Source organism: Leptodactylus fuscus, chromosome 8, assembly GCF_031893055.1.
Source record: "Leptodactylus fuscus isolate aLepFus1 chromosome 8, aLepFus1.hap2, whole genome shotgun sequence".
In the NCBI taxonomy this organism is placed as follows: Eukaryota; Metazoa; Chordata; class Amphibia; order Anura; family Leptodactylidae; genus Leptodactylus; species Leptodactylus fuscus.
Window position 1 is genome coordinate 31887936 of NC_134272.1, and position 20633 is coordinate 31908568.

The following is a 20633-nucleotide window of genomic DNA, read 5'->3' on the forward strand; positions in this document are numbered from 1 at the left end:
GGCCTGGCTTCGGCAAAGCAGCTGACCTCTGCCTCTGGACATGTCTCTGCCTCTAGCTACCCTTTTTGGTGCTGCACCTGCCTCAACATCCACACTACTTTCCCAGCTTGACATCCGCCTTGTCCAGGTGGGGTCGGTGTCCTCGTCGTCCACCACCTCCTCTTCCAACTCCTGTCTCGCCTCCTCCTCCTGCACAATGCGCATGTCAACTGGCTGCCCTGACAGCAACTGCGTCTCATCGTCGTCGATGAGGGTGGGTTGCTGGTCATCCGCCACCAAATCGACCGGAGATGGAGGAGACTCTAGTGTTTGAGCATCTGGACACAGATACTCGTCTGTTAGGTCCGTGGAATCGCGAAATGGAGGGGCAGGTTGCGGTACAGTCAAAGGAAGGGAGAACAGCTCTGGGGAGCAGGGACAGTTGGGGTTATTGTTCTGGGAAGATTGGGAATTTTGGGTGGAAGGAGGACAAGACTGTTGGGTAAGAGGAGGTAGAGGCTGACTGGCTGGTGGACAATGTGCTTTAAGCGTTATCCGACAGCCATTGCAAGACCTGTTCCTGGTTCTCGGGCCTACTAATCTTTGTACCATTCAGCCTAGTTAATGTGGAACTTTTGTGCAAAGCGCAGAACTTAGGGCCCGCCTGATGTTAAGGGACACACGCTGGTACAAGGCTCAACTCACCCTAAGTGCCAAAAACACTGCTGGTGCAAGGCTCTACTCATGCCAAGGGCCTCAATCTCTGCTGGTAGCTCAGCTTAAGGTCCTGTAACTTTGTTTGGAAGGGCTCATGTTAAGGGCTAGAAAAGTGAATTTTGGAAGGTCTTACCACATCACACACACACACACACACACACACACACACTCAAAATGACAGTTAAGGGTGAGGGCTTTTGGAATTCCCATTGCCTATTCCATCCGTGGTTGTCATGGGGAACGTGATTTAAAGGGGTGGTTGTTACTGTTTGTTGAGCTTAAATTGGGGTTTGTGTCCATCCATTTGGGGAGTAAAGAAGGTTTCCAGGTATTTTCCCACTTTGATAGAGGTTTTTTTGAATGTGGAAAGTGTGTAGTTGTTAGGCAGTGATGTTGGGGTAATAGAGGGTCTTTGGTGTGTTAGATGCCCCCAGACATGCTTCCCCTGCTGTCCCAGTATCATTCCATAGGTGTTGGCATCATTTCCTGGAGTGTCATAGTGGACTTGGTGACCCTCCAGACACGGATTTGGGTTTCCCCCTTAACGAGTATCTGTTCCCCATAGACTATAATGGGGTTCGAAACCCGTTCGAACACACGAACATTGAGCGGCTGTTCGAATCGAATTTCGAACCTCGAACATTTTAGTGTTCGCTCATCTCTAGTGGCAGCAGATTCAAAAAAAAGTTTTTAAAAAATTCTAATAAAAATAAACAGAAAATTAAATTACTTTTGCGACACATTCCCCTTTAGGAGAGCAGTGCATAAACGAATGCTCAAAATCGATGTGAAAGACTGATAAAATCATGTCAAGTTATTTCTGCTAAAGGTGGTGCTACAGACTACTGATTTACTGATTCATGGGGAGGCTTAGTTTTTAACTAATGACTTTTCCATTTGGTCTACATTTTGTTGAAAAAATATTGGTAGGATCGTATATGCCGCAAAATCACGAGCCGCAAAATAACGCGGCATTTATGATCCATGCTCCCTTTGAAATCAATGGGAACGTATACGGCCCGCAAAATCTCACACGGCGTATACGTGCCACATCACGCGGAACGTTACTCCATGTGAACTCCCCCTAAGTCCAATCAGCGGCCTCAATGGAAGGGAATTGGGATTTCACAGCCAGCAAGAAGGCAGCCAACTACCCTGGGGGAATACCGGATCATCGCGGACGGTTGAGTATTTTATTTTTTTTAAAGACCTACTGTGGCCTATTAGAAAATACTGTTTAGCCTGGGCAACCACTTTAATTTTGTTAATTGACAAAAATAAGATATTTACACAATTTTTTTAAGCTGAGTTCACACTTCCGCTATTTTGTCCTTTGTTCTGATACAATGTGATAAGTCCCTGGTATTAGTATTAACAATATGTGACATTCAGGCAAAACTATTAGGCTGCATTCACACGGAGTAACGCCAGCGTGTATCAGAGCCGTACACGCTTTACAGCAGGGCTGCTGTACACTTCCCATTCATTTCTATGGGAGCCGGCATGTGAGCGCTCCCCATAGAAATGAATGGGCTGCTCCTTTCACTGCGAGCAGTCCCATTGAAGTGAATGGGAAGTGCCGGCGTATACGGCAAGCTCTGCTCATGCCGTGCCGTACACGCCGGCATATCCCATTCACTTCAATGGGACTGCTCGCAGTGAAAGAAGCAGCCCATTCATTTCTATGGAGAGCGCTCGCATGCCGGCTCCCATAGAAATGAATGGGAAGTGTACGGCAGCACTGCTGTAACGCCGGCGTGTACAGCTCTGATACACGCTGGAGTTACTCCGTGTGAATGCAGCCATAGGGTAAGTTCACCTTGAGTTTTTTGGTCAGGATTCCTCTAGTGGAAAAAAAAAAACTAGAAGAACCCATTGAAATCAATGGGAGGCTTTATTTTCAGTGTGGAAAATTCCACACCAAATTCCTCACCATTTTCCTCGGTGTGAATGGACCCTAAGGGTGCATTCACACGGAGGAAAATAGCACGGAATTTGGAGTTGAATTCTGTCAATTATATCTACGGAAACGCCGGTGGCTTTCTCATAGATATAATGGCAACAGAAAGTCAGCGGAGGAAAACTCTGTGAACTTTCTGTTCAAAGTGCTGCGGGAAGAACCGTGTTCCCGCAGCTCTTTAGCGCGGCGTCTCTGACCCATGGGGCCTTAGCCTTAAAGGGGTATTCCCATGAGTATAATCATATCTATATTTGTAGATAATTAAAAGTTAAACATTTTTGTAAATATAAGTAATTCTGCAGAGTTTTAAAGATTTTTTCTAACATCTTAGTGCTGAAAGTCTGTTGTCTTGATTGGTTGGCAATGGATATGATCACAAATGCAGAAACTTTCTGTGGTCTGGGACTTGTCAGGAACCCAGCCATGATTTTCTTATTGTACCTGGCTGACTTTAGGCACAACTCATCCAGCTGTTAATTACAGAAGTACTCTGATGACTCTGCTATAGTAGGCCTTATCACTGATGGTGACGATAGGGAATAGAGAGACTTACATCGGGATTTTGTTGAATGGTGCCAGCAGAACCAGCTCAGGATTAATGCTGGGAAGACCAAGGAGATGGTGGTGGACTTTAGTAAATGGAGAAGTGCTCCGACCCCAGTGGAGATCCAAGGAACATGTATTTAGATAGTCAGGACCTATAAGTATCTGGGCGTGATCCTCAACAATAAACCAGACTGGGCTGATCACCTGGAGGCGCTGCACAGAAAGGTTCACAACAGACTCTACCTGCTCAGGAGGCTGAGGGCCTTTGGAGTCCAGGGGACACTTCTTAAGGCCTTTTTCAACTCTGTGGTTGCTTCAGCCATCTTTTTCAGTGTGGCCTGCTGGGGGAGCAGTATATCAACCAGGAACAGAAATAGACTTGACAGGCTGATCAGTAGGGCCAGTTCTGTCCTGAGGAGCCCCTTGGACCCAGTACAGGTGGTGGGTGACAGAAGGATACTGTCTGAGGTGAGCTCCATGTGGGAGAACAAATCCCACCCCATGTATGGGACTCTGATGGGACTTGGCAGCACTGTAAGTGACCGCCTGCTTCACCCCAAGTGTGAGAAGGAGCGCTATCGCAAGTCCTTCCTTCCAACCGCGACCAGGCTGTATAATCTACATGAGACCAAGCGTAGATCACTCCGCACAGAAAACTAATGATTATGATGATGACCATGAGGTCTTCCTCTTTCTCTTCCATTTTCCTTAGCTGCTATGGACTCCTAGTATATATTCTCTTCTCAGCATATGCGTGCCTACGTCTGTATTATATTACTGTGTATTATCCTGTATCTGTATTACTATGTTGCTGTAACATGCTGAAATTTCCCCAATGTGGGACTATTAAAGGATTATCTTATCTTATGAGGCAGAGACACTACATGCATCAGAAGATATCTTGGCCACAATAAAGAAATCATGGCTGATTTTCTGACTTGAGATTAGTCCTGCATTCATGGTCGTATCCACTGGCAACTGATCAAGACAACAGACCACAACAACTCACCACAAGATATTTAGAGAAAATCTTTAAAACTCTGCAAAATATTTAATTACTTATATTTGCATAAATGTTTAACTTTTAATTATCTACAAATAAAGATATGAATTTGTTCATGGGAATATCCCTTTAAGTAAGTGAAACACTGATTAATCTTGGGTACTGGCCACATGATATCAGCAAAACAGCAAAGCCAATAATGGGAAATACCCAATAATCAGTGTATTCTCCTTATAAGTGAACGCATCGGTGGCCCTGGTCAGGGGTGTGAATGGTTATACTGCGGCTAGTAACACCATATCCCATAAATGGAATAGTAAAGAGGGCTATCTACCAGTCCTTGATGGGGTACAGCTGGGGAAGTAGAAGTGATCATATAGAGCTGAATGGATTGGCGGTTTGGTAACATAATGACTTCTATGGTGCGTATTTTCAAGTTCGATGGAATTTATAAGAGAAACAAAAGATAAAGTGACTTACTGCATAACTAATAATGTGTTCATTGTTTTCAGTATAGCACAGTTTCACTAGATAGGTAATGGACCAAATTATAGAAAGTCAACTGGGGGAAAATCTGTGATTGAAAAAATATCTTTGCCATCACAGTCACCTTGTTTTTGTGAAACCACATCAAACGATACGTAGAGTGACAAATATGCCAGCTAAACTCTTCCGCTAAAAAGATGTTCCACGCAGATCAGGTCTTTTACCTCATTGCAGGCAATCTGAGAGAGAATCTGAGAGAATCTGAGGCTTTTGCCATTATCGTTAAAAATCCAAGATTAAAGGAGATACATGTTAAGAAAGCAGCTTTTGTAATGAACACCCGTCTTATTGGCTTCCTTCTACTGACCTCGCTGCAGGTTTCTGGTGAGTTTTTACTATTTTTATATTGTTTTACAACCTAATATTACAATACACAAACATATCAAGATATATAAATCTAAAATTCAGCATTTACAAATGAAATATCTTCCATTGAATGTTCTGTTTTATGTTGATGAGGATTTTGTTTCTGTCCTCATATACTATATGTATCATATAATGCTAAACCTCAGTAGTTGCATCAGATGTGGTTTATAAAACTTACAAACCACAAACTTATCTCCCATTTTAATAATCAGATCACAATCTATTAGCCAAGGATCTAAAATGCATATTGTTTAAAACAGAAATAACAAAAAAATTGTAAAAAGTCTTTGATGTTAGAAATATTCCAAAGCAATATCTTCTTACAACCATGTACTGTGATACACGAGGATCTATTATTGATCTAATATGCAACCGTTCAGTTTTAGTTTAGTTGCTTATTGTTTTTCATTTCACCGATATATGTAACTTTTTATAAGTCTATCAAGCTGATGGATCTAATGTGATTGAAATGTATGATGCTATTATAGAGCTACGTATGTAGGAAACATTTGTGATAGATGTAAAATACCAACCTAAAATAAAGACAAATAAAAATGGCCTGAAGAAGGATCATTGAAAATCTCACTGGCTCTATTGGGACAATTGGAAATGATTGTTACTTGCCAATATTGAATATTCCTGGCTATTTGGTTTATAAATATATCAAATAGGTAGACAACACTGAGATTAAAAGCACTGCACAGGATTATCATAGGCAAGCAAGAGCCTCATGCCAGAAGCTTTTACTGAATGTAAAATTCACAAGTTTGACTGCTAGCTCCTTTACTGCCATTGACATGTGACATAGTTTGCTATGGTTTCTTATTATTGTATGTAAATTACTGCATTAGGCAGGGTTCACACTACCATTGGATTCCGTTATGAAGGTGTCTGTTAAAAAAAAAAACAACAAAAAAAAACAACAAACTATAGCTATCTATTACTGTCCATTATATGTCTGTTGCCCATAGACTTCAATATTAAAAAAAATAACGGACACTTGCCATCCATCAAGAATCTGTTTTTTCAAATGGACACAAATGTCCTGCATGTAGGATTTTTTTGTCCACTGGAAAAAAACAGATTTCTGATGGATTGGGTGTAAACAGACACCAATAGATGCGAGATAAAATCCCACTGAAATGAATGGAAATATTAACGGATTTCTGACAGTTCAGCTAGTGTCCTTTGCTAACATCTTGTAACGGACAATAGCTACAGACACTACTGAAGGTCACCAACAGTAGTGTGAATGCCCCTTTACAAAAAGAAGATATAGACAGTTAAAGGGATTTTCTGGGAATATAAAATTAATAACCTATCCTTTAGATCAGCCATCAATATTAGATTAGTAAACTTAGACGCCTTGAGCCTCCACCAATCAGCTCTTCCAAGAGCTTGCTTTGCTTGGGTAAACTTCCCTTCCTCTTCTCAGGCCAGTGACATCATGTCCATTGGTCACATGACCATGCTACAGTTCCGTCCTGAGCACAATACTAAGCTCAGCCACCATACAGTGTATAACATTGTCCTTGGCAAGTAGCCAAGAAACCACAATACTTGTCCAAATGCCACAGTCCCTTCAATCAGCTGAATCGGTGGGGGTTCCAGGTGTCAGACCCCTACTGAACTGATATCGAGGGTCGGTTCTAAGGGCAAGAGATCAGCATCACAGTCCTGGCAAACTGATTTTAAGGTACTTTAAATAACTTCATTGTGGTCTCAAGAAGATAAGGATATTGACTGCAAGTAAAATGTAATCTTTATGTGGTCTAACCCTTGTTTCCATTACAGCTTTGCATGGCCTAGTGCACTTTTTCAGTGTTTCCCCTGTGCCTGATACTAAGTCAGTTACTAAAAGTTTAGCAGTGTCTCTGAAACCAACACGTGCTGTCTCTGAAGCATGATATGTTGTTTTTTTTTTTGTTTTTTTTTTAAATGAAGCCATAGCAAATACAATTTTTTTGTGCATGTTGTCACATTATGGCTGTAAGGATTGGAATCCAGTTGTTTAAAATTTTATTATAGCCCTTTTAGTGCCATTGACCCTGCCTGACCCATAAGTACAATGACGCTACCAATGGGAAATATATCTCAATGCAAACCTGCAGTGCGTCTTCTTATGGACTCTCATAGAATACAACAGAATAATGTCTCTGCTTTCTAAAATACAAGGGACAGGGAATAGAAGAACAATGTGTACCCATAAAATTCTGTGAATGCATTGCACATGGATTCATAATACAATCTTGAGTAGAAACCCTTAGGGTCAGTGCACAGAGTTTTTTGGCACTGATTTTGACTCTGAATCCGCCTCAAAATCAGCCTCCCAATAGAGTTCTATTTTGAGGCTTTCATTGGAGGCTGATCAAAATCAGCACCAAACAACTCCGTGTGCACTGACCCTAAATGAAACATCATAATGAAGTAGCATATTCATTCTATGTGTATTCCACACAACAATATACAACTAATTCCACAATATAATATAATTGCCATTTAGAAATCCACCTCCCCTCATAGTCTATCAGTTTGCAATTAGATCTACCAGTTTGGGAGTTTTGGTTCCCCTCTCAATATCTAGTGCCAAGAAATTTCTAGTCCCAATAGTGTCAAAAAAAATATTTAGAAGTACTTGTTAAGCAGTTTAACCCAACGTGGTCAAACACCTGCAGAAAACTGTTACAAAGTGGTATATCCTGAAAAGTTCACATGCTTTAAGGGTTCCCATTCTAGACCATAACAGACAGTATTGTAGTAAGTACAATCAAAGTAGAATTAAAAATTAACTTTTATTGTTTCCATATAAATGTATGGAATCAAAAACAGATAAGTTTTAATTTTCTTCTGGGGACTAACTCCTTGACTGCTGGATCTCCTTTTGGCATTTTTCCTCTCCATTTATTGCCTTTAACCTAGGGGGTGGAGATCCATGAATCGAAGACACAATGGTCATGTGAGTTGGGCTGTATCCACAAATATATAGCTTAAGTAAAATTAAAGCTGTTAAAAAGGGAATCTCAAAGGGGTCTTCTGAGCAAAAAATAATTTTTCTAAAAGGTCTGCATTTGCTGCATGGGGCCTTAGGCTAAGATGGGTTTTAAATGTAGCACATAATAATTGCTTTGATTTATTTTACAGTACAAACTTTTGGGGACAGTAACTCCTGTCCACATCTAGTGGTTGCCGCCAGTATGGAAGAAGTGGAGCTCTGCCAATATACTGCTCCGAAACCTTCTGTGTTTAACCTTACTATAGAAAAAGGCAATGGTGGAGAAGTGGTATGCTTGGTATATATTTCTAAAAATGGAAAACCTAAACAACACAGTTTGACAGCTGAAACCAAATGTCGTCTTTTTGGTGATTATAACGACACTTATTCTGTACTTCTTGTTAAACTTGAAGCGAAGCATACTGGTAGCTACATTTGTCATGTACAAACTTTTTTCCCACCTCCTTTCACAGCTTCAGTTGTGAATAGGACATTTCTACATGTCCATGGTAAGTCTTTTCATATATTTGTTACATTTATTTATTTTTTTAATGTAGATTGTAAGCACAATGTACATTTTTCCCTATCAGTATGTCTTTTTGGAATATGGGATGGAAATCCATGCAAACACAGGGAGAACATACAAACTCCTTGCAGATGTTTTTTTTTTCCCTTGGCGGGATTTGATCACCAGGACTCCAGCACTGCAAGGCTGCAGTGCTAACCACTGAGCCACCGTGTGGCCCCGTGGCTGATACATTTTGTAATGATGAGGCTGATTCACATATGCAGTTTTTATTGCAGTTATTGATACTAGAGATGAGCGAACAGTAAAATATTCGATATCAAACACTATTATTATGGGGAAAATGCTTAATTTCAGGGAAACCCACCATTTGACTCAGGAGGGTCACCAAGTCCACTATGACACCCCAGGAAATGATGCCAACACCTCTGCAATGCAACTGGAACAGCGGTGGAAGAATCCCTGGGGGCATCTAACAAGCCCAAGTCACAGTTTTACCCCACCATCACAGCCTATCAACTACACACTTTCCACATTAAAAAAAACACTATGAAAGTGGAAAAATACCTGGAAACCTTCTTTGCTCCCCAATTAGATGGACAGAAACCCAAATTTAAAGCTAAAGAAACATTAACAAGCAGCCCTTTAAATCACGTTGCCCATGACAACCACAGATGGAATAGGCAATGGGAAATCCAAAAGTTCCCACCCGTAACTGTCATTGTTTATGTGTGTGTGATGTGGTGAGACCTTCAAAAATTCACTTTTCTGGCCCTTAACATGAGCCCTTCCAAATTAAGTTAGAAGCCCTAAAGCTGAGCTACCAGCAGAGATTGAGGCCCTTGAGGTGACTTCAGCCTTTTATCTGCAGAGTTTTAGGCCATTTAACTTAGTTCAGCCTTGCACCAGCAGAGATTTGTTGGTCCTTTGGGTGAGTTGAGCCTGTAAACAGCAGAGATTTAGTTTTTGGCCCTTAGAGAGAGTAGAGCCTTTAAACAGCAGTGTTTTTGGCCTTTGGAGTGAGTAGAGCCTTTAAAAAGCATTTTTTTTTTTTGCCCTTGGAGTGAGTAGAGCCTTGCACCGGCAGTGTTTTTGGCCCTTGGAGTGAGTAGAGCCTTTAAAAAGCATTGTTTTTGGCCCTTGGAGTGAGTAGAGCCTTGCACCGGCAGTGTTTTTGGCCCTTGGAGTGAGTAGAGCCACTAACCAGCAGAGTTGGGGGAATCAGGGTGAATTGAGACTCTAACCAGCAGAGTTTGGGAGAATCAGGGTGGATTGAGACTAGTAGGAGCAAAATTGTGCAATGCTGATGGTGGAGGAGTATGAGGAGGAATTGTAGAGGGTGAGCACACACACATGAAACTTAATGTCGGGGTGCTTGACACCGGTGGACATGAAAATGATGGGTCTATCCAGTGGCTGTTCATTTTGATCAGCATCAGCCGGTCAGCACTGTCAGCTGACAGCGACTGCGCTTATCCGTAATTATGCCACTGGCTGCGCTGAAGACCCTTTTCAAAAGCACGCTGGTGGCAGGGCAGGAAAGGTGAGCTACCAGCAGAGGTTGAGGCCCTTCAGGTGACTTCAGCCTTTTACCTGCAGAGTTTTAGGCCCTTTAACTTAGTTCAGCCTTGCACCAGCAGAGATTTGTTGGTCCTTTGGGTGAGTTGAGCCTTTAAAGAGTAGAGATTTAGTTTCTGGCCCTTTGGGTGAGTTGAGCCTGTAAACAGCAGAGATTTAGTTTTTGGCCCTTAGAGTGAGTAGAGCCTTTAAAAAGCATTGTTTTTGGCTCTGTATCCCTGTTAGGTGTTTGGGGGGACACTACCTCCAAAGCTGGGTTGAGCATATCTTGCTGGTCTGATTTGCTCTGTATCCCTGTTAGGTATCCACAAAATCACGGCTGCAAAATAACGCGGCGTATACAATCCTAACCTGCCAGATCATGCTGCACGTTACATCGTGAAGCTAATCTAAGGTCCGGTTATTAATGTACTTGTGAACATCACAATGATCACTACAACAGATCTCTACATTCTACACAATTAAGCACAACTGCTATTTAGTATCTTGATTTATTTTTTTAGTTAACATATTTAATGTTTTTATCTTAGATTTTGGTTTGGTGCCCCCAGATTGCCATATCGTATCATTTGTAGTAACATGGATTATGATTGGAGTTTCTGTCTTCCTGTTTGCATGTTTAATGGTGGCGGTATTCATAGTTTGCAAAAGAAAAGTAAGTATTAAACAAATATAATGAGATAATACTCTTATTTTACAGTAAACTTGGGACATATATACAGTAGAATCACTATGGTTTCTTAGTAAAGTGATTTAGACATTCTGTATATAGCAACATGGTGCCTTCATATGATAACATTTTATGAAGATCTTCTCCCCAAAAGCAATGCTTCTCAAGGAAAATTCCTCAACAATAAAAGATAATAAAGACTGCATGATTCTGGAAAATGTAATGGTGCAGAATAACCGGTGTTGGCGCTGTGGTACTGAAAAGGTACTTTACCACATCTGGTAGGAATGTGACAATCTTAGGCCCTTCTGGGATGCTGTGTTCGCCCTGTACGCTAAGATGTGTGGTCATTCCATCGGAGTGACTCCCCAACTGGCCCTTCTTTCAGTTATCCCTGGCAGGATTTTTCTCGCGACACTTCTACACTTTCTCACAGCTTCCTGAACCATCATGCCCAGACACTGGCGGAGTACTGTTGTGCCCTCTTGGGTGGAATCGTTACAGGAGCTTCTCCTAATAAGGAGAATGGAGGCCTATGGTTGTGGAGGATTCGCCTGATTCCTTCAAGTTTGAGGTTCTCTAGCGGCCTTGGGTGGTGTTCCAGGATTCAACTGAATTCTCATCTTTTTTCTCCTGATATAGTACTACCTTTCTATCCTTTCCCCCCCTCACCTGGAGGAAGTTGCTGATCATCCTTCCTTCCCTCTATTGCCCCCCCCTCTTTTTTTTCTTTTCTGTATGTGTTTTCCTGACTGCAGTTCCCATTGTGTGTTCCTCTTGTCTGTTTGTTTGCCCCTTTTCCCTTATTAATGTTGTCTTCATGGCCCCGTAGTTCTGGGCCTTCCATCCCTTTGTTGACATAGTATGTTCTATAATGCTGGATGGGTTCTCTCTCCCGTCCTCTTGCTTATAGGCGAGGCCTGTGCGCCATTACGCCATCGGTTTGTTCACTTTGATTTTGTCTTTTTCTGTTATGATGGCGATGATAGATTTTATTTGCAAATATGGGAGACCAACATGGAATTCCTGCTTCCATTTTACCTATAGGGAAACCTCCGCTGTTTCCATAGGTATAATTGACATGCTGCAATTTCCAAAACTGCAATGGTTTTGGAAATCACAGTGTGTCCAGTACACGTATTTTCCTGCAATGTGGGCATGTGATTGGCTAGCATGACATCCACTACACAGTGACTGTAAAACGCCACATTTTTTTCCGTTATGCTTCTGCCATGGCCAAACTGCGCCATGTGGAGCCTCCCCCCATATAATACACAGTATTGACAATTGATGATTTTTAGATGATAGTGACAAAATGCTGGAATTCTTGGCTCTCTTGTGCCAACTGAAAGATCTGTGCTACAGGGAAACTCCAAATTTTATACAAGTAGCATCAGACAAATTTATTACCATCCCGGCCTATTAGCTTCAGCAACTCTATTCATAAAACTGTGGCCAAGTTACCATCAATTGCAATTTTACCAAAACTTCTATTTGTTACTGCAGGGGGACCAAAATGTGATTGGAAAGTTTTATGTTTTCCATTACTTTTCAAGCCATTCCTGATTTTGACTGAAAAACCACAGCAACATTTGCAACAAAAAACCAGTGTTTCTGCAACGTGGGGCCTTAGGCTTTCATGGCTGTTTGGGATGACCCGAGGGATGGCTGTTTTCATGGATTCCTCATACATTATTGTTTATGGAGGGATCTGTAAAAATAGATAAAAATAGAGCAAATTGATGGTCCTTGACAATAGACGGTCAAAATATCTTTCATGTGAAAAGACCCCATTCACCAATAGTGAAACGTCATCTGAATATAGGCTTTGGGTAAACAGCGTAGTTTCCTTAAGATATTTTATCTTTTTATCTTTATTATGTTGTTCTGTGTTGCTGATTTATTCTCTGCATATGGGGGGCCAAGGTTACTAAAGATTGAGCCGGGCTGTAATAATTGATAACAATTCTCGTGGTGTGCAGGCGACATAAAATGATAGGCTAGAGGAAGAAGAAGAATGTACAGCAACAAAGGATGCAATATAAAATCATGAAATCGTTTTCCCTTTACTTGGTCACTTTCCTCAGCAGGGGTGTGCGAGCAATTGTTGAATTTAATCTTTTCTGTTTTTGACAGCAATGTAGAGAATGTGATTCTAGAAAAAAGGAGCAAAACGGTGAATATATGCATATGGCTTCTGTCTCTCTTACAAAATCCCCAATACGCTAAGGTATGATGAACTTTTTACTAGCGCATATACACATATATCTATATATACGTATATATATATATATATATATATATATATATATATATATATATGTATATATATATATATATCTACTTACTTTACTAGTTGGTATATATATATATAACATGGCACAATGTTTACTTTTAGTAAAGCCCTTTTAGTAAAATCTCTGATCAATTATTTATCATAATCTTTTACTTTATAATGCATTTTATTTTTGTACTTTGTATATATCATCTTTAAAAAAAATGCATATACCTGTACATAGACTTGAAAATAGCGTGATGGAGTGGATTACCAAATATGAAAGTAATAACCTTTCAAATTGTTGAGCAACTCTACCTGTTTTTCTACAGACTTGCTTTGTTGGTCATAGCATGACTACATAGACTATTGAAGTAACAAATAAGACTGAGAACTAAGTTGTGTTTGAACTTTATAATATGTGTAACATCTATACCTACTGTGTAACATTTTGTCAAGCCACACGGCACCATAGAGATCATAAAATTGTACATATATTCATGTAGGATTCAGATTGCAGAAATTACAGGTATACAACGGACAACAAACTCAAACCTAGTGCATGCTTTCACACCCCAATCTATAGTAGCAGACACAAGTGGCATGCTTTAGTCCAGGTCTGGGAGGAGATCCCTCAGGAGACCATCCTCAAGCTCATCAGGAGCATGCCCAGGTGTTGTAGGGAGGTCATACAGGTACGTGGAGGCCACACACACTACTGATCTTCATTTTGACATGTTTTAAGGACATTACATCAAAGTTGGATCAGCCTGTAGTGTGTTTTTCCACTTTAATTTTGGGGGTGACTCCAAATGCAGGCCTCCATTGGTTAATAAATTTGATTTCCATTGATGATTTTGTTGTCATCACATTCAACTTTGTACAGAACAAAGTATTCAATGAGATTATTTCATTCATTCAGATCTAGGATTTGTTATTTGAGTGTTCCCTTTATTTTTTTGAGCAGTGTGTGTATATATATACACTCACCGGCCACTTTATTAGGTACACCATGCTAGTAACGGGTTGGACCCCCTTTTGCCTTCAGAACTGCCTCAATTCTTCGTGGCATAGATTCAACAAGGTGCTGGAAGCATTCCTCAGAGATTTTGGTCCATATTGACATGATGGCATCACACAGTTGCCGCAGATTTGTCGGCTGCACATCCATGATGCGAATCTCCCGTTCCACCACATCCCAAAGATGCTCTATTGGATTGAGATCTGGTGACTGTGGAGGCCATTGGAGTACAGTGAACTCATTGTCATGTTCAAGAAACCAGTCTGAGATGATTCCAGCTTTATGACATGGCGCATTATCCTGCTGAAAGTAGCCATCAGATGTTGGGTACATTGTGGTCATAAAGAGATGGACATGGTCAGCAACAAAACTCAGGTAGGCTTTGGCGTTGCAACGATGCTCAATTGGTACCAAGGGGCCCAAAGAGTGCCAAGAAAATATTCCCCACACCATGACACCACCACCACCAGCCTGAACCGTTGATACAAGGCAGGATGGATCCATGCTTTCATGTTGTTGACGCCAAATTCTGACCCTACCATCCGAATGTCGCAGCAGAAATCGAGACTCATCAGACCAGGCAACGTTTTTCCAATCTTCAATTGTCCAATTTCGATGAACTTGTGCAAATTGTAGCCTCAGTTTCCTGTTCTTAGATGAAAGGAGTGGCACCCGGTGTGGTCTTCTGCTGCTGTAGCCCATCTGCCTCAAAGTTCGACGTACTGTGCGTTCAGAGATGCTCTTCTGGCTACCTTGGTTGTAACGGGTGGCTATTTGAGTCACTGTTGCCTTTCTATCAGCTCGAACCAGTCTGGCCATTCTCCTCTGACCTCTGGCATCAACAACGCATTTCCGCCCACAGAACTGCCGCTCACTGGATGTTTTTTCTTTTTCGGACCATTCTCTGTAAACCCTAGAGATGGTTGTGCGTGAAAATCCCAGTAGATCAACAGTTTCTGAAATACTCAGACCAGCCCTTCTGGCACCAACAACCATGCCACGTTCAAAGGCACTCAAATCACCTTTCTTCCCCATACTGATGCTCGGTTTGAACTGCAGGAGATTGTCTTGACCATGTCTACATGCCTAAATGCACTGAGTTGCCGCCACGTGATTGGCTGATTAGAAATTAAGTGTTAACGAGCAGTTGGACAGGTGTACCTAATAAAGTGGCCGGTGAGTGTATATATATATATATATATATATATATATATATATATATATATATATATATATATATTCAATTCCAGTAGCACTGCAAAGATTTGTAGTATTTTTTTCTCACCAACAGACTCAAAGCACAAGGAGCGTTGCAGACTAGGGGAGTTGGTGGCCATACAGTTGCTTATATACCTACAAAGGTCAGTTAGTTTACAGGAAGTCAATTTAGCTAACAGTATATTTTGGCACGTGGGAAGAAATGCAGATGTTGCCCTCGGCCGGATTCGAACCTAGAAACCCAGGACTGCAAACTAACCCATAGAATAAGGTTACTACCTTTATACTCAGTACATAGTGAATTTGTTATTTTTCCTTTCCGTCAAAAACATAAAAATTAGTTATTAAATTATATGTACCCCAAATTATATTAATAAAGGATACAACCTATCTGACAAAAAAAACAAATGAAAAATAAACTAGAAGAAAAATTATGGCTTTGATTGTGGCAATGCAATTTTTCTTATATTTCATAAGCACTACAGTAAAAGTATCTGGTGTAACCTTATTCCTAACAACCCGTAGTGTTAAGTAAACTTGTTATTTCTACAGCATTATAATAATAAGCAAAAAAAAAAAAAAATGCTAATAACTGCTGAGGAATTGCAGTTTTCTTTCATTTCTCCCACTCAAAAATAACATTTCTAAAAGGTGAAAAGGTGAGCAATAACTTATATGAATTATAAAACTCTGCCATTAAACATGCAAAAAACAGGTCTTCATATAGATACATTGACAGGAAAATAAGCTATTCCTTTTAAAATGTGGCAGTTAATAAAGGCCATAATAAAGAAGTGTCTAGAAGTGTGTAGATTGGATTTGGTTAACCATTCGAGGATGCAGACTAATATGATACTTAAAGGCGTTGTCCAGGAAAAGTGTGTTTTTGGAAAGGGGGGCGGGGAAGGTAAAAAAAAAAAAAAACAACAACCCATACTCACCTGACTCCAATGCTCCAGTGTCTTCTACTGCGGTCTCCTGCTGCTTTGGTGTATTGTTTTGGTGAAAGTCCCTGCCTCACGTGATTGGCCTCTGTGGCGTAAGGAAAGGACATAAGACGTCACAGGTCCCATGTCCTTTTCTTAGGCCCACTGATTGGCCTCAGCGCGTATGTGTGGCGGTGACTTCTGCTGGAAAAAGACCCAGAGCAGCGGGGACAGGTGAGTATGGATGACATAGAGCCTTCTATAGGCCCCCTGTCCCTGATCTAATAGTATATAATTGGATGGGAAGTGGTTGACATTAGTTTATTCTTTTACAGCTTACGCTAGGTTCACACCTGCATTTGGGTCTCCGTTCTGTGCTTTTCGTCTTCTGCATGCAAGAAGACGGAAAGCACAGACCGGGTCCGGCCGTGAGCGGTGGTGAGCGTTTTATGCTCTCCGCCGCGAAACCGCCTTTTTAAAATCCGGACACAGAGTACTGCATGTCCGACTCTGTGTCCGGATTTAAAAAAAACAATTTTGCGGCGGAGAGCATAAAATGCTCACCGCCGCTCACGGCCGGACAGCTTTCTCACCCATTCAAATGAATGGGTGAGAAAGAGTCCTGCAGGTTTCCGTATCCTGCCTCTGTTTTGTGCAGGAAACAGAAACCTGCAAAACGGACACCGGGTGCAGATGTGAACGAGCCCTTGCATGTATAAGCACAATAATGCAAGCTGTACAATGACATATATTACATAATTCATCTTACTCTTCCGAACAAATGTTCAGGCTGATTTAAGATGAGATCAAAATTCCAGTAATCCAGCCATGACGCTGAGCGGTGAGGAACGTCCCCTCAGTACTCGTCCATAGCTCTGTATAAGGGTCGTTCCTTACTATCCAGCCATGACGCTGAGCGGTGAGGAACGTCCCCTCAGTACTAGTCCATGGACAAATTGGGTGGTAAGGAATGCCCCCTCTGACAGTACAGTGCTATCGATACTACTATGAGGAGGGGTGTTCCTCACAGCCCGACTAGACTGTCAGAAATGCCCTTCTGACAGTGAAGAGCTATCGGTAAATGCACTGATACCTTTTCTCCTGGGTCACATTATGGGAAAGCTGACAGTGCACTCAATTCAGCGCACTGTTGGCTTTCTAGTGGTATATAAAACCACCTGTGGCCAAGGACATGAAAGGTCATCTTTAAGGATTAATGGTCTCCTGGCAGGGTAGGGGTTCATGACTTACAAACTATATCATAAAGCTCAATAATCAGAGCAAGGGGGAGGGATTTAAGATATTTGGGCCGCCAGACATCAAAAGAAATCAAAGTATTGTGAGAGGGACACGGGGGACCCTTCTCTCTATGGACCCATGGCAATAGATTACTCTGATAGGTACATGATATGTATGCCATTGACTGCATATAAATCAATGGGCTCTATCAGGTGTCTGTGGAATCTGTTGTACTGTAGTACAGATCTAGGAGCATTACCTGATATTGTAGTCCATTGGTTCATCCTCACTGAGAAAGTTGTAACCGGTTCTTTTACTTGGTGACTATGTGGATTGCTGCTTGTTTTAAAGTGACCAAAATATTCTAAATGACTTTTTAATATATATTTACAGGTAAAAACCACAGTGCTTCTTACCTGCCAATGGAGTTCATTGATAACATTCTGGAAAAGCTTTCTGAAGACGAATCTATGCATACAGTCGTAAACTCTAAAGCTTCTACTAGCAACAGATACATTCAGATAATCAGACAGAAGACATAATGGGGACCCCAAGTCAATACATGATAAACAATGACCAAGGAATGTTGTCCTACCATCATGGAATGGAATACTGCAGAGTTTGCCTCTCTCTCCATCTTCTCTGATGACAATATAAACTTTTTTCATTTTTTTGACCTTCAGGGAATTTGATCATTAATGTTGAGAATAATGAATAATATATCAAGTTGAAATATTTCTCTCACCAAAGAATCCTAGTTATAGTACATTCGATCGTACATTGCACAATCACACGTTTTTTTCTTTCACATCTGGCTAGAATGTGGCTTTTTCTGCGTATTCGGTAGAATGGAGATAGATATGGCAAGTCAGGGGTTCAGTACACCACACATGACCACAGGATTAGGCAAATCTTCATACATTTTCTGCCACAGATAGCTGACTCATTTCTTTTCCCGTTACAGCTCATATATGAATTTCCCTGATATGTATGAATCATTTGTATAACTTCACAATACTATATGCCTTTTATACCTCATACTGTAGTGAAAATACATAATAATAGTAATAAAAGCAATTTTTACACAAATTCATGATGGGTAGACGAGTCGTTCTTAAACTTTTCAAGCAAATTGTCTCCTAGTAAGAAAACGCCCCAACTGAGAACCCCCAAAGTAGCGATCGCTAATAAATGTTAACAAAATCGGGCTTAGTTTGGATCCTTCATTAACAATTATGTAATGACTCCCTCAGTGCCACCACATAAGTATAATGGCCCTTCAGTGACCTTAAATTCAGTGAATGTCCACATCAGTGTCCTCAAACTCAGTCAGTGGCGTAACTACTGGGGTAGCAGTGGTAGCAGCTGCCACAGGGCGCGGGACATTAGGGGGCCCAGCGACAGCCGCTACTGCTGCGTTTTTTTTCTTTTTTCTTAATAGGCCGTTACTGGCTGGAGTTACTCCAGCCGGTGACGGACCCTATTTACTTACCGATCCTGGCTGGGCCGGGATCAGTAAGTGACACCGCGGGCCCCACAAAGACTATCATTATACTCAGAGGTCTTTGCAGACCCCTGAGTATAATGATTGGAGGCCGGAGAGAGGTAAGAAACATAAAAAACACTGTTACTTACCTCTCCACGATCTTGGCAAGCCTCAGGCCTAGTTGTCTGACTTCTCTTACGTCACATGAACCCGGCCTGCGCCCCGGGTCATGTGACGTCCGTCATTGAAGAAGGACGACAGCGGAGGACTGCAGCGGAGACAGGGGACAGGTAAGTAACAGTGTTTTTTTAATGTTTTTATTCCCCTTGGGTCTCCGATTATTATACTCTGGGGTCTGAAAAGACCCCAGAGTATAATAATTGCTTATGGGTGTCCACAGTGGAGCATAATATTGAGTGCAGGGGCGACTATGGGACATAACAGTGTGTGCAGGGGCCACTAAGGGACATAATACTGTATGCAGTGGCCACTAAGGGACATAATACTGTGTGCAGTGGCCACTGAGGGACATAATACTATGCGCAGGGGCCATTGAGGGACATAATACTGTGTGAAGGGGCTACTAAGGGACATAATACTGTGTGCAGGGGCCATTAAGGGACATAATACTGTGTGCAGGGGCCACTATGGGGCATAATACTCTGTGCAGGGATTATTAAGGGACATAATACCGTGTGCAGGGGCCACTATGGGGCATAATACTGTGTGCAGGGGCCACTAAGGGACATAATACTGTGTGCAGGGCCACTAGGGGCATAATAGAGTGCACAGAAATGTGGAGGAGGGGGTCGGTTAAGGTCTTCGCTGTCAGTTGGGGGGCCCATGTCAAAAGTTCGCCACGGGGCCCCGCCATTCCTAATTACGCCACTGTACTGAGTATAATGGCCCCATTGGTTCTTACAAATGTAGTATAACGGCCCTCACTCTTTGATGCCCCACATGTAATATAATATGGCCCCATAGTCAACGATGTTTGAGGAGTGCGTGGTAAGCTGCATTCATTACTTACCACTGGGGTGGATTAAAGGGGCTCTATCAGCAAAATCCTGCAGATAGAGCCCTACATATGCGTGCATAGCCTTTAAAAAGGCTATTCAGGCACTGTAAAAGTTAAATTAAACTACCCCCCCGTTTTAAAATAATAACTTAAAAAAGAATGGTCTCTACTTACGGAACGTGCACCCTGGGCGGGCATTCTGGATGCGTCTTCATCTTCTTCCCCGCCTCTTCTTCCTCCGATGTCTTCGGGTGCCGTCTTCCTCCGGCGCTTGCTCGCGGACACTGATAAAAAAAATAGCCCGGGCGCATGCGCAGTAGCCGTAGTAGAGGCCGCGTACTGGACTTGAATCTTTTGGGGTCAGAACACCCATACAATATACTACAACATTATTGTATTACATCATGTTGTAAAATCCACTGACTTCTATTGCAGGCTGTCTATAACAGCCTGTAATAGAAGCACAGTAATGACTGGTCTGGGAACCTAATGGGATAATATACTGTGTCGAAAAATATACTGTGTGGGAGGCAATAAAAGGGCATTATACTGCATAGTGGGCACTAT

The 20633-nt window shown here is 41.7% G+C and overlaps 1 protein-coding gene across 1 annotated transcript; it reads left to right on the forward strand.

Annotated features, from left to right (window-relative positions):
* The first annotated feature begins 4888 nt into the window (after nt 1-4888).
* Nucleotides 4889-18104, forward strand: LOC142216772 (inducible T-cell costimulator-like). The gene is made up of 5 exons (XM_075284805.1): nt 4889-5075; nt 8259-8618; nt 10744-10868; nt 13020-13059; nt 17956-18104. The coding sequence occupies exons 1-5, from the start codon at nt 4889-4891 to the stop codon at nt 18102-18104; spliced, it is 861 nt and encodes a 286-aa protein (XP_075140906.1).
* The last annotated feature ends 2529 nt before the right edge of the window (nt 18105-20633 follow it).

Bases quoted from the DNA above. Each gene is read 5' to 3' on its own strand.
- LOC142216772 (XM_075284805.1), top strand. From the start codon at position 4,889: ATGTTCCACGCAGATCAGGTCTTTTACCTCATTGCAGGCAATCTGAGA. The intron at 5,076-8,258 runs GTGAGTTTTTAC...TTTATTTTACAG, and splicing joins GACCTCGCTGCAGGTTTCTG to TACAAACTTTTGGGGACAGT. The intron at 8,619-10,743 runs GTAAGTCTTTTC...TTTTTATCTTAG, and splicing joins GACATTTCTACATGTCCATG to ATTTTGGTTTGGTGCCCCCA.